A 15,408-nucleotide genomic window follows, 5' to 3' on the forward strand; every position below is an offset into this window, starting at 1 on the left:
AGATAAACAGAGTTTCTTTGAATGTCTATCTCTTATTATCTCCATACCAAGAATTTTCTTTGCCTCGCCCAGATCCTTCATCCCGAACTCCTTCTTCAGTTGAATCTTCAACTTATCAATTTCTTCTGAATTCTTGGAAGCTATCAACATATAATCAACATATAGGAGAAGATATACAAAGGAACCATCTTCAAGCTTGCGCAAATACACGCAATGATCGTATTTGCTTTTCTTGTACCCTTACCGCAACATAAACTTGTCAAATCGCTTGTACCACTGTCTAGAAGATTGTTTCAATCCGTACAACGATTTTTCAAGTTTGCATACTATATTTTCTTTTCCAGCAACTTTGAATCTTTCTGACTGAGTCATGTAGATTTCCTCCTCCAAGTTCCCATGTAAAAATGCAGTTTTTACATCCATCTGAACTAATTCAAATCCAACTGTGCTACCAAAGCCAACATAATTCTAATTGAGGAATGTTTTACAATTGGAGAAAATACTTCATTGTAATCAATTCCCTCCTTTTGAGCATATCTTTTGGCCACCAATCTTGCTTTGTAGCGAACATTTTCTTGGTTAGGAAATCCTTCTTTCTTTGCAAATACCCATTTGCACCCAATTGCTTTCTTTCCCTTCGGGAGATTGGCCAATCTCCATGTATGATTTTGATGAAGGGACTGTATTTCATCATTCATGGCAATCCTCCACTTATCTTCTTCTGAACTTTGGACTGCATCTTTATAAGTGGTAGAAATATCATCAGCTACAATTGAGGCGGCACAAACAATCATCTCTGTAAGACGAACATGTTTTGTTATTGTCCTTTTTGGCCTGCTGGTTGCTATTGATTCAAGTTGTTGTTGAGGTTCCTGAGTTGGAATTTCCCTCTCTTCTGGATCTTCTTCCAAAAGATAATCTTCATTTGTTTCCTCCTCTGCTTCTTGTGTAGGAAAAATAAATTTTCCCTCAAACTCCACCTGCTTAGAAGCACCATTATCTTATTTGGTATCTTCATTTGTTACCTTATTTACCATAGCAGATTCATCAAAGGTAACATCCCTGTTGAATATTACTTTCTTTGTCATAGGACATCATAAGCAATATCCTTTGACTCTAGAAGTAATCCCCATAAAAATAGCCTTCTTTGCCCTTGGATCCAATTTTGACTCTGTCACATGATAATATGCAGTTGAGCCAAATACATGCAAAGAGTCATAATCTACAGCAGGATTTCCATACCATTTTTCAAATGGTGTCTTGCCATCAATAGCAGCAGATGGTAGACGATTAATGAGGTGGCATGCATATGCAACTGCCTTATCCTAAAATTCTTTGCCCAAGCCAGCATTGGACAACATACATCGTACCTTCTCCAGCAAGGTCCAGTTCATACGTTATGCCACTCCATTTTGTTGTGGTGTATGTCTGATAGTGAAGTGTCGGATGATGCCATCATTTTCACAGACGTTATTAAAATGATCATTTTTGTATTCACCTCCATTGTCTGTGCGAATACACTTGATCCTCCTGCCTGTTTGATTCTCCACCATCATTTTCCATTTGAGAAAAATTCCCAACACTTCATCTTTGCTCTTCATTGTATACACTCACACTCTTCGGGAAAAATCATTAACAAAGGTTACAAAATAGTGTTTCCCACCCAATGAAGGTGTTTTGGAAGGACCCCAAACATCAGAATGTACATAATCCAAAATGCCTTTAGTATTATGGATCGTTGTACCAAATTTAACCCTTGTCTGTTTCTCTTTGACACAATGCTCACAAAACTCCAAGTTGCAAACCTTTATTCCCTTTAATAATCCTTGACCTGATAGAGTTTTCAAGGATTTTCCTCCAGCATGTCCCAAGCGCATGTGCCATAGCCTGGTTGCTTCTGCCTCTTTTTCGCCACTGGATGTTACTGTCGTTGTCCCAATAACTGTACTACCATGATAATAGTACATGTTATTGTTCTTCCGATTAGCCTTCATTACCGCTAGTGCATCGGAGCATACTCTCATCATTCCATTTTGTGCAATGATTTTGAACTCTTTTGATTCTAGGGCTCCCACAGAGATGAGATTTTTCTTCAAACTCGATACATATCGAACATCTGTTAATGTTCTGATCATTCCATCATGGTTCCTTAATCGTATTGAACTAATGCCATATGAGGTAAGAGTGCTGTTATCCGCTGTGTGGATGACTCCATATTCTCATTCTTGAAAATCCACGAACCAGTCCCTGTTGGAACACATATGATAGCTACAAGCCGAGTCCATCAACCATATGTTTGATGATGTTGATGACTCTGATATAACTAATGAGAAGTCTGAATCATCACAATCAGCTACATTTGAATCCATAATGGCCTTTCCATTGTTATGTTTGGCCTTATTCTTCAACTTCGGACAATCTTTCTTCCAGTGCCCCTTTTCTCGACAAAAGGCACATTCATCTTTGTTGGGTCTAAATCTTGACTTGGATCTTCCTTTCTTTATCCTCGTTTGATTTTGAGGACGACCCCTCACAACCAGTACTTCTCCTTCTTCGCCCTTCTGTTTTTCTCCCTTTCTTTGTTCATAACTGTACAAAGCCGAACAAACTTCTCTGAGAGAAATTTCGTCATTCCCATGGAGTAGAGTAGTTTCAAGGTGCTCGTACTATCAGGAAGTGACCACAACAACATCAAGGCCAAATCACCATCATCAAAAGTTGCATCCATATTTTGCAAATCTGTGACCAATTTATTGAAACTAGTGATATGTTCATTCATCGTGGTACCAGGAACATAGGTGAAACGAAACAGTCTCTTCTTCATGTACAATTTATTTTAACTATTTTTCTTCAAAAATTTATCCTCCAGTGCTTTCCATAATTTACTTGCAGAAGTTTCCTTTGTGTATGGATATTTCTGCTCTCTAGCAAGGTAGGATCGAATGGTACCGCAAGCAACACGGTTGATAATTCTCCAATCTTCTTCTCCAATAACATCTGGTTTCTTTTCTTCAATGGCCAGATCTAGCCCTTGTTGAAAAAGGACATCTAGAACCTCGCCTTGCCACATCCCAAAATGTCCGGACCCGTCAAAAATTTCTACCGCAAATTTCGCATTTGACACAATTCTTGTCATAAGCGAAGATGCCAATGATGACGTATTGTTGACACTTGATGTAGATTCTTCTTGTTTATTGTCTCCCATCTTTGACACAAATATTATTTAATAGCTGACGACACAAATCAAGATTATTTCCTTTCTGGTGTGGAAGATCAGACTAAGCTGCAACCACAGAGCATACTCAGACAGAACCTTGACTCAGTTACCAAGATAAATCTTTTCTGATGTGGAAGATCAGACTATGCTGCAACCACAGAGCATACTTAGACAGTACCTTGGCTCTGATACCAATTGTTGCGGAAGCCAAATGTATATAGTGTGAATAAGTCACAACTACTATACCAAAAATTATGACAGCCACCAAATAATAAATAAGACAATAAAACAACAATAAAGGGAACACCAGAATTTACGAGGTTCGGCTAATTTTGCCTACTCCTCGGACACAACCAATATTTTATTCCACTCCAAAAATACAAGTGAAATAATACTAAAGAGAGAAGATACAAATGCCTTAAGAAGATAACAAGGCAAATGAGAGGTGTGTTTAAATCCTAAATATTAGGCCTCCTTTTATAAGAAAAAAATCCTAACCAAATATGTCACCCCACCGATGTGAGACTTTTGACATTTTCAACACACTTTTCTATCTACACCTCCCGAGAAGAGCATAGTATGTATTTTTGACACAAATTAGTGCTTATGTAGATTATTGTTAATTCGTAGTTGAATTCAGCATGGAAGAAACTTCATAAAAGTACGCCATTATTAAGGCAGTCACAAAGGAAGGGTAATTTTAATCTTAATTTTAATGTTGGCTTCAGCCTGAGTAAGTGGGATTCTGAAACTAGGGTTGTAGCTAAGGATTTCAGGGATAGAAATGTTGGGGAATAACCGGCGGGATACGTCGGACACAAATTCGTCATAATAACCATGATGAAGAGAGTATGAAGCGAAACCTAAGGCACAACCCTCTCTACACCTGAAATCAGAAAACGAATGAGGAGAAGGAGGGGGAGGAGAAAGAGGCCTGAAGTTGTTTAAAAAGTGGGTACAAGTTAAAGTTTTTAAAAAAAAATAGGTATAAGTTAAATGAGAGCGACCAAATAGGACGCATCGTGCAATTTTTACATTTTTATTGGTAAGTTAATTAGAGTACACCCTCCGAGTTGACTCACCTCTTGTTTATAACATTCCGATAAACACATAACATACGAATATTGGGATTTTTACGCAAATAATATGTCATATTTATTGTTTACTTTTTTTTAATTATATATATATATATATATATATATATATATATATATATTATATTATATTAATTATACACGATTATACATATATAATATATGAATTATCTATATATTATATCTCCACCGACTATTTTTAGTTTAAGCGTTTAGATGAACGGCTATTTGGGTTAATTCATCAATATTTATTTTAAATCTGAATAAATCATTTTTGTTTGAACTCGCAGTATTTGCTTGGATTGTCTAATAATACATTTTTTAACGTATATTTATTTGATTGACATAAATTATGAGTTTTATTCATGTGAACTCCCCACTGTTTCCTTAAATTAGGTAGAAAACACATATTTAGTGGACTACCAACTTCTCTCCTGGCTATATATCCCCCTTTAGAACTATCCTCCAATGCTTCACTTCATCAATTCTCTACTCCTCTCTTAGCATATTAAACATTACATTACTCTTGTAAGATGAAGCTACTTCTTACAACTCTGCTTTTGCTCACTCTTGTTCTTACCCCTTCTTTTATTCAAACCACTATGGCTGGTTCAAGTAAGTAAACTATTTCTTAAAGTTTCAGCCTCTCTTTTTTCTTTCTTTCTTTTTGGTTATGTTTTACTGGTCTAATGATGAGTTTGATCGGAAACAACCGCTCTATTTTCAAGGTAGGGGTAAGGTCTACTTACACACACAGACAGAGCTAAGATTTAAAGCTTGTGGGTTCGGGATTCTACTTCGTTTATGTTATTGAGTTCTAAATTAATAATTTATACAAATTTAATAAAATTTTAAGACAAATACATAATTTGGACCAAAGTTATTGGGTTCGGCCGAACCCGCAAAATCTACACTACCTCCACCTCTGCGTACACGCTACCTTCTCCAGATCCTACTTATACCGTTATAGGACTATACTAGGTTTGTTATTGTCGTTGTTTGTTGGTCTAATGATGAGTTGGGTTGTGTGTTTTTTATTTTTTGGTAAGGTTATTGTGATTCAAAGTGCAAGTTGAGGTGTGCAAAGGCAGGAGTTATGGACAGATGTTTGAAGTATTGTGGAATTTGTTGCGAAGAATGCAAGTGTGTGCCTTCTGGAACGTATGGTAACAAACACGAGTGTCCTTGTTACAGGGACAAGAAAAGCAATAAGGGCAAGCCTAAATGCCCTTGAATTTCACTGCTCTTTTTACCAAGTCTAAAATATATAAATACAGAGATGCAGAAATCACATGTTTTGCACTCTGCAAGTGGTCCATTCCTCTTTAAATATCAGTTTTCTAGGTATGTTAGTCATATATTGTGCGAAGATTAGAATGGATGTGTTATTACCAATAAATGGGGGCTCTTTTGAACTCTCTTATGTATTTTGCTGCTCTGTTCCATCAATAAGTTGGTCATTTTAAATGTACTGGGTTTTGAATTTTATAAAAAAATTGCAGTTTGCTAGCTTAGAGCAACTATTTTTTTCATCTCTTCGGATCACTGACCTTGGAAGAGAATGATTTTGTCCTTTTAGTGTAACATAGAATCCGAATTAGTCGGATTCACTTTAAAAATAGATGTTAAAGGTCAAAAAAGAAAGGAAGTGTTCACTGCCTACAATATGTCATCGTAGGCATGCATGTATTGATTCAGAGAGTGTTTGGATTGGCTTTTAATCTGATCAAATCAGATTTTATCTTTTTAGTTTTTTTTCTTAGGTATTTGGCAAAGTAAAAAAATGAACAAGCCAAAAGCAATAAAAAATATTTCTATTGAAAAATCTCTTTTTTGTATAAATATTCAATGTGATAAGTTTTCATCCAGTTGCGACTGTCGCAGTACTAGACGAACTAGTACGTCACATGCTACCGTATTGTGTAATCAATGTGCCATGTGCCTGTTAGAAAATGAGCAGACTACTCTGAATCTGAACCACCATAAAACATAGCAGATGGTTCTAAGACTCGTTAAAACCAAGGACTGATTTGTTCAAATATGGGGCCTCTATTTTACTTCAATCCTAATACAGAAAGATGTGACTTCAGGAGTGGATTCTCCTTTACTTACACGCAATCGAGGTGAGATGCATGCCAGGTTAGAACTTGAAAAAAGAAAAAAATAGGCGTGTTGAAAATAAGTTGAATTGAATTGAATTTTATTTGAAAAAGAAAGTTGACATTTTGTGAGTGGACGAAAATATTTCATCTAAAAACTACCCTAAACAGATGCGATCACTATCTTAGTCTAAAAAGATTCATGACACTGCTGCAATCACCACCTTTTTTTTTATTTGTGACAGCAGATGCGAGGTTAATATAAGTATATATTTCTTCAAATAATATAATCACGCTGATCTAACAAGTAGTCACCTGAAGTTGTAGTGTAGGAGGTTGAATAGAGCAGCAATAGCACGAGGCACTAGTCAAATATCATTCATCACAGACATAGTTAAGTAGTTTGAAGCTCTGAGATCACATTGCAACTCTATCAAACCAAGTAAAATCACATGGAAGTTAAAAGAAATCAGAATGATAGTGTGGGGGACAGATTCTTGAGCCCAAGGGCTGCAGAAGATGACCCCTCGTCTTGGTCTCTAAAAGGGTTTTAAAAATAGTAAAAGCACCTAAAACTTATGAAAAAATTAAGATGAGGGTGCTGAGTTGAGATCTCAACTAGCAGAAATAGAATGTATCAAGGTAGTTTACCCAAATAGTTGGCCATGTAAAAGATGAGAGCTGTCAAAGAAATATTTCTAACTGCAATTACATTCAGCAAAGAATGAATATTGTAAGGTACTTATTCAAGAATGCTTACAAGCCCTATATATATATTATATAACAACCAACATGGATAGAACCAAAAATATACAGTACGTTAAGAAGAGGCTCGCATGCATACTCAGCTTTATGATCCTACAAGTTCAGATCTCTAACGTACATAGAAAACAAACAACATACGATAGAACCACGATACTAGATGCTTCTAAACCCGAAAATTCCATCAGAAAAATGTCAGGCACATTGTCAACTACTCCCGAGTTAACTATACCTGTCGCTTGTACAATCTTGTACAATGTAGAGGTTCCTTCTTGCTACACAACCGATCAAGGATCTTCTTCCCATAAATGTTACTTTGCATTGATGCAGAATTCATGTAGATTAGTTTACAGAGAGCATTGAAGATGTGGCCCTGCTCAGTCAAAAAAACAAATGCATGACTTATTAACTTGTTATATGGATTTTGAACAAAACAACTTAGAATCGATATCAACATTGTTTGAGTGATACTGAGGTTTAAGCAGAAAGGAAATCTAAGGTAGGTTATGATACTGGACTTCAATATCAAAATATTTCAAGAGGAAATAATACCAAGTGCATATTGTTTTTCAGTAGTTTGAAACGCTACAGGAGCTTACTGTCATTTAGTAGTTTGAATTTGTAGATGTGAAATTATCATGGACAGAAAGGAGTCAAATATGGGGGCATATTATAACGAGTCAAAATAGGGTTGATGTTTTGCAGTGGAAAGTAGATCAATATCGCTATTCTTGCCTGTCTCGGCCACATGTACTACTCATCAGAAGCCTGTCTCCGACCTTATTTTAAACTAAGGCTGGATCCTAGACAAACATTAAGCAAGGCTTTCCTCTGTAACCATATCTTTAGCTCCAATAATGCATTATTTATACGTACGGGTTGATAAAAATATATGCATAGAAAGAAGTTTGCACCAATCGATTGTTTTTGTAGCTTCTGCACGTCACAAGAGTAGGGCACTGAGAAAGGTTGACAAGAAGATAAATTGAAACTTCATCTCTACAGAATATGCAAGTCACATAAGGTCTAAAATAAAGATCCTATATTAACATCACATGATTTGATTACCATGTTCACTTATTATAAAAAAGGTTCTGGGGAAGAAAAAGAAAGAACAACCTAAGAGTATATGCTTTCATGAGATCCAATTATGGTGCCAAAGCTGATCACCGAAGCACATAGGAAGGGTCGCCACATCCATTACCTACTATCATAGGTCGGTTTCCGGAGCTCTTTACTTTAGTAACCACTCTTTTTAATTAGTAGCATACATTTGTAAAGGTTCTCCTACTTCCCTTATACTGCAGGGAGAAATTCTAGGCAGTAGAACATATTCTACATATATGTTAGCTAAAACTAAACACGAAAATCATAACAGTAAGAAAAAAAAAAACCTGATAGAAGGACAACTCTTGATCATGCCATCCATTTTAAAAAAAAATATAAGTCATGGGCTACTCAGAAATATACTAGGGGGAGGAATTTAAACATCATATCTTGGCACAACTTTTCGACATGCATCTTCAATCTAAATACTAAACGTGTCATTAATGCAAATTGAATTAACTAAAGCTCCAGTTGCAGTTGTCCTTCAGAATATCTTCTACAATCTTACAAGTCTAAATAGCTCATAATAATCAAGCCTAATATGTGAAAATGTTTACAAATTACAACATGTAAGCATTGCTGAGGAAAAGAGTACCACTAACGGCTAGAAGGTTGGTGGCTCATTTTGTTTCATATATGATAAGCAGGGTCATGGTTCAAAGAATTTAGTGAAGTAAACTTACCTTTGAAACTTGCAATGCTGTCTGGATGACAAAGTTACCATAAGGGTCCACTAGGAGCATTGAAGCACTTGGGCTTCTGAGCAACTCGGCGATAATTTTAGTGGAGTGCACTTCTCCTGACTCGAGGATAATTTTCTCAACAACATTACTCGCATACTTATTGCATGAGAGAGTCACAAAGCTTCCTTGAAGCCTTTCCAATAAAGTTTCTGTAACTCTTGGTAACTTCAGTCCCACAAGATGTTGCACCACATAGTTGCTAAATGAAATGGAACATAAAAGCAATGAGACCTATATAGCAACTTGACACTACACATTACATAAGAACCAGCAAAAGAGAAAATGGGTAATACCCGTATTGATCTTCTGATAGGTGCACTGCATTTGTTAAGATCTCAGTTATAAGGCGATCTCTGAGTTCTCCATGAGAGAATTCTACACATGACTGCAGCACACAGCACCCACTTTTTTGGGTTGCAATTGTAAAGCAGTTATTTGCAATTTCACTGAGAAGATGCTGCAACATGCAGTTCAATTGTGAGAAAGTCGGTTAAGCCAGAAACCTAAGTTAAACAGGAGCACTCATCTAGCTAACGGAAGAGGCAGGAAACACGGGAAAGCACCTAGCAGTTTATACAAAGAAGAGGGGCATGAGGCAGTTTGTTAGCAAGTGGTCTATTTATTCTGCACTAATATGAATAAAGCATCTATATATATATATATTACATTCAAACAATATAGGCAAGCAAGAAAAGAAAAACCGCTAGTCTTGAGGAATTTGTGCACAACGCGAACTTGTGGAGAGACTTGGAAAGTAGCTCAGTGCCTTAAATGACAGCTTCAAGCTCAAGTGATAACGGAATACTAGTTTAGCTATGGAAATTGGGCTGAGCAAGTGCCCAATCTGCAGATGAACAACTTTAAAAAGAAAAGGAACATGAGGATGAAGAAAAGGAGTGATCGCAGATCACACGTCTATGGTGTATCAAACTTAATTTAGACAGGTTAATTCTTTTGATGGCATTTGCTTTAAGGGAGGGGTTTTTTGACATGCCATTCTAGAGTTAGTACAGCGGAAAAGATTTCTACAGAAATGGTTCCTGACAGAAATATTCTGAGACTGCTAGTAGAAAAAGAATAACAGAACCTGGTGTAATTTCAATTACTGGAAACAGCAGTAATATACATTCTATTGCGCCTACTGCTTCTTTGAAACAAATATATGTATGAATGTGTGTGTGTATACTTCGATTTTCTTTCTTTAAAGTTTTTCCACAAGTCTCATGTGAAATTTAATTGGAATCTAACCATCTACACAGAGTAAAAAAGTTAGCTGGTCCGTTAATACAAAATCAATCAACTGACATCTAATCTCAAATTGGAAGGGGCCAGCTACATGACTTCTCTGTATCCATTAAGCTCTATTCAGGTGAGTATCATTCCATTACCAAATTGTAATTTATCTTTCAAGGCAAAATAGAGGTTCTCTAAAACTAAAGCTTTCATACTTATCTCGACATCGAAATACAAATTTTCTAATCAAAAGAAGATTCCTAATAAACAATGAACTTAAAGTGTAACGGTACAACTAAGTCTTAAACTACTCTTGGTCTCACTTTTATGTATTCTTTACTTTCAATGTATTCAGCTCTTAGCTAAATCCGTATTGATTTCTGGAGATTGTAAACTTTTGACTGACTTATATGTGACATTTGATCTGTCTCGCCCTTTTTTATCACCTACAACTATCAAGTGCTGCATCTAAGGAACTTTAGTGCATATGAAAGTCTACATAAAAGATAACTAAACCATATCAAATGACCTTCATTGATTTTATCCTCTACGTGTGTTGTTTGCACGCTCTGATGGGTATGAACATTGTGCATCCATATTTCCTAGATCAGTAAGTAAATTTAACAATGGAGAATCAACTCAACACTAAGATAGTTATGTAATTTGTACATCAAAATTACAACAGCCAAGTACCTTATGTGATCATAAATTCAGCTTACTATATGTATTTCAATGACATCCATCTTGTGGATATTTTAAACTTTAAGGGCTAAATATTCACTCTCATATAACATTGTTAATCTCAGGTACTTTCTTATTGCATACTACTGCTGTGGTACTCCTTTATTTCAGCCCTTCTACTTTAATATTATGTGTTAAATCTTCACCTATCATGTCATTCTCCTAGAAGACCGAGCCTAAGTATCTAAATTTTCTTCATTTAGGCACTATAATCTTGTCTATTCTCACTTTACCTTCAAATTCATCTTACCGGGGGAAACCTTCTTGTGCATTTATCTTACTTTGGCTTACCGTACAACCCTTACTCTCCAGAAACGTGTTTGTGATCTTCAGTTTTGGTTAACTCCTCTAGTTACATTAATTAACGATTATCACCTATAATAGCAAGCACCACAGAATCTCACTTTTATCCATAAAAGTAAGCAAGTAGGCACCAGGGCATATCCCTCGTGTAAACTCGTGGTTATGAGCAACTCTTATGTTATCCTCCAACTATGCTCACACTTATGAGTTGTGATGGCTCCGTCTGTACATATTCTTTATTTGCATTTAGATATCTAAATTCTTCTCAAGCATCCACCAAAAGAATTCCAACAGACTTTCTTTTATAAATTCAGTTTTCCCCATCCTTGAAATTCTGTATCCTTACAATAAAGTAAATAAATTTCAAACAGCACCGACTAAGGGTACTGCATCCCATGTATGCATAAGAGAGTACTGTGAAATATATATATAAAAGAAGTTCGATAAGCATATTTACGGGATCCTCTAAGGTTAGACTAATATCTTCCTGAAAGATTCTAGGGGCAAGCAAACGAGTAGAGGTAAACAAGTATAAATAGAAGAACCATTCATCAAAATGCATTAAAGGGCTTCATTATTCTTGAGCAATGACCCTAGTTGCATCTTCCACCACAATAGCTATTGGAACTAAAGTTTGCAACTTTCTCCTTATTAATATTCAAGGAAATTTTTTATATAAAGAAACGAACCCCTGATTTCATACCCCGAATCCACCACTGTCTACGTAGGCTAAAATTTCCATGTAGGCATAAATTGAATAACCCCTAAATTGATACTGAAACACTCTTCTATATGGCCAAGTAAAATTATCTCGATAAGAGAAGGATCTACAGTATATATTTTTACACAATAGAGCTTTGAGCACCAAGCTGCCCTTTTTTGATCCTAACTCAGAATACCAGTCACATATGCTTGGTCTCGCTAATTCCAAGCGAATAACTATAACCTTAATCTTTGTCCATTCATTGGTAAACATGACAGAAAGACCAATGAACTTCTGGATTTTAAGAAGAAGTACCAAGGTTAGTGTAACTAGTTGAAAAAAGCAATTATTTTATACCACTCCACATACAATAACTGACACCAGAAGCTACTGTATATTCTCTTGTGTACCAAAGAATGAGAACAAAAATGATATTTTAACTGTTTCTTTATTAAATACAACATAGAATGCAGCCTCAATTTAAATAATAATTTAATAAACGTGGGGCACAAAGAAGAAGAAAATGACAATACCAATAGTATATTTATCCAATTAATCAGCACATATATGATACATTTGTAGAAAGCAGCAGAATTATGAATCCTGCCAATATATAACACAGATAAAACATGAACTAGTAATAGTATTATACCCTGGTGTACTCAATAGAGAATGTCTTGACACAATATTGTAACACATGATGACCACTTTGATCATTGGCCAATGCAACAGCAACTGGAGTTAAAGCTGATATTATCAACGACGTTTGCTGCGGAGTACTAAGGTTCTCCAACAATTTCTGCATTGCTCGAGCCCTGTTAAACACCATTGTAACAAAACTTAGATATACTAATAAAAAAGATAATTAATTTAAACATAAATTATCACACGTACCCATGTTGGCTGAAACATATATTAACAAATTGGAGGTTAGTTCTGGTTATAGCCTGAATAATAGTAGTCCTCTGTTCCTCATTACAAACAACAAAAAGCTTCTGAATAACGTAACTCCCAGACTGATTCTTTAACAGATCAGTAACACAATCAATCACCTCGCTAAGTACAACTTCAATTTCTTCCTTATTTCCTTTCTCAAGCTTAGCCTGTAGTATTTTGCTCCCTTGTTGATCTTTTGCTAAAGCAACCACTTTTCCTCTCAAATCATTATCACCCAATAAAACAGATTGATTATTCTTCAAATTACTTGGTACAACCGTGCAGTTATAGTTATAAGAAACACCGTTTGAGATAATACTAGAATTCTGGTTTAAACATGGCAGAATTGGAAACTGTGGAATGGGTTCCTTGCTATGCAAGCCATTGTAGTTTGCCACGTCATAGTTCCATCTCCAGCACTCATCACTGTACAGTTGTGGGTACCATGGATGCATTCGTCGGAGAATGTCTGCCCGAATATCCGGGCCCACATTAAGATTCTGGTGGGCCCCATTATTCTGGTGGGCCCGGATTAAACCCTGTTGCAACTCAGCATTGGAACTAAAGCCCATCAAGTAATCAACTGTAGGGTCCAAGAAATCAGCAATTGAACTCCCTGCCGGCGGAGGGATACCAAACGACGGCGTTCTTGTCTGATCGCCGGTAAGACTTATACCGGCGAAGGCCGATGCAAGCGGAAGAACGTTTGTGGGGGTTAACTCAGGGTAGCCGTTCAGACGAGGTGGGTGGTCGGCGTTATTTTCCGGCGTCTCTTCCGACTGCGGTTGAGACGCCGGAAAATAAAGGCTTCTTCTTCCCCATTGGTCCATCGCCGTTACAAGAAACCAAAAGAAAAGATTTGGTTTTGGCGTTTGAGCAGTAATGTGAGTGGACTTAGAAAAAGGGTTTTAGCTTCTTTGGTCCTATAAGTAAAGGATTTTTTTTTATAAGGTATACGAAATTTTATTTAATATATGAAACGAAAAAAAGGAAGAGAGGGGTGGGTGTGTGTAGCGGGGGAAGTAATTTTGGGTAATATAGGAAAATTAATGTGTATAAATATGGAGATAAAAAGAGATAAATAGGGGAAGAGAGTGAAGAGTTAGAGAGGAAGAGAAAGACTGTATAAGTAGTATAGTCTGCATGCAATATATGGCAAAAAACAGAAGCGCGTTTGTATAACAGGCGCGGCGTCTGGTTGTGTTTCATTTCCTCTTTTCTTTTTTCCTTTATTTATTTTCTTCATCCATATGTACTATTTGTAATGAGATATTTACCATCATTATTAACCTTTATATTTGTTTTAATTTCAATAGGTTACCACATAATTAATATTGAGTTAGATTCAAATAAGGGAACAAAAACTAGAATAATTTGAATAGGTGATATTTATTAAATAGGAAGTGATTTTTTATTGGAGGAGCATGGAGGATAATCATATTCTCAATCACTAGCGGATTTAGTTTAGCTGCGATGGATTCTAACTAAATCAAATATTTTTGACACATTATATGTGAAAAATTACTCATTTTTCAATAAAATATTAACTTTTGAAATTATAAATTTGAAATTATAATGAGTTTAGGGCTTAAAAATCTTTACAATTGAACCCATTTAAAATAAGTTTAAAAAATTAACTAAAATTGTCGTTCACCCAATCGCTTAAATTAAAAAAAAATAGTATATGTATGATTTATGTATAATACTATGTGTATAACCATGTATAATCTATGTATATACACTAGAAAAAGTATTATATTCTAATTAGAAAAAGTAAACTACAGTCAAACCTCTCTGTAACCGTTTCGTTTGTTCCGATATTTTTGGCTTTTATAGCGAATGACTGTTATAGATGTTATACATCTATAACAACATTTGACGTTTAGATATTTTTTGGCTGTTATAGATAAAACCTATCCAAAAATCAATTATTGTTTTGTTAATGTTACATATAAAAGATAAGAAAATTCTTCAAATTTAAAATCTCAGAAGGTACGCATAATTCACTAGGTATATATTGAAGAAAGCTAATGCATTATAATAAATTCATAACTAAACGTACAAAGATTTAAACTCTAAGGCACACATTTTAAATCTACTAGGAAAATAAATTCTTTCAAAATTAATGGAAGAACTTGTGATTATAGTTGTTTCGTAGATTTCGTGGCATTTTAAAAGCTTAAATTGTTAAACATGAAAGTTGAAACACTTGTAGTTTATTATTTCAATCTGCAACCATACCTTTTACATGCAAATCTATATCTTTTTAGTAAGCCTAGCACGTGCAATTATATCGCTGCTTGATAACGTATCAAATTGTGTGGATATATTGAACAACTTGGAGAGAGAATAATGTATTATAGTTTTTATGTATGCAACAACTTGCAGTCTTTAAAATTTTAAGGGTGACATTTGACTCATTTAAATTAACGGAAAGTAAAAAAGAGACATACATATCATAGTTGCAATT

The 15,408-nt window shown here is 35.4% G+C and overlaps 1 protein-coding gene across 1 annotated transcript; it reads right to left on the reverse strand.

Annotated features, from left to right (window-relative positions):
- Positions 1 to 7,148: 7,148 nt before the first annotated feature.
- LOC104242204 (pumilio homolog 15-like) lies at positions 7,149 to 13,867 on the reverse strand. Its single transcript, XM_009797232.2, has 5 exons — positions 12,897 to 13,867; positions 12,655 to 12,817; positions 9,316 to 9,479; positions 8,963 to 9,221; positions 7,149 to 7,545 (listed from the first exon to the last, which is right to left on the reverse strand). The coding sequence occupies exons 1-5, from the start codon at positions 13,766 to 13,768 to the stop codon at positions 7,399 to 7,401; spliced, it is 1,605 nt and encodes a 534-aa protein (XP_009795534.1). The 5' UTR covers positions 13,769 to 13,867; the 3' UTR covers positions 7,149 to 7,398.
- Between the last annotated feature and the right edge of the window lie 1,541 nt (positions 13,868 to 15,408).

Source organism: Nicotiana sylvestris, chromosome 4 (genome assembly GCF_000393655.2).
Source record: "Nicotiana sylvestris chromosome 4, ASM39365v2, whole genome shotgun sequence".
In the NCBI taxonomy this organism is placed as follows: Eukaryota; Viridiplantae; Streptophyta; class Magnoliopsida; order Solanales; family Solanaceae; genus Nicotiana; species Nicotiana sylvestris.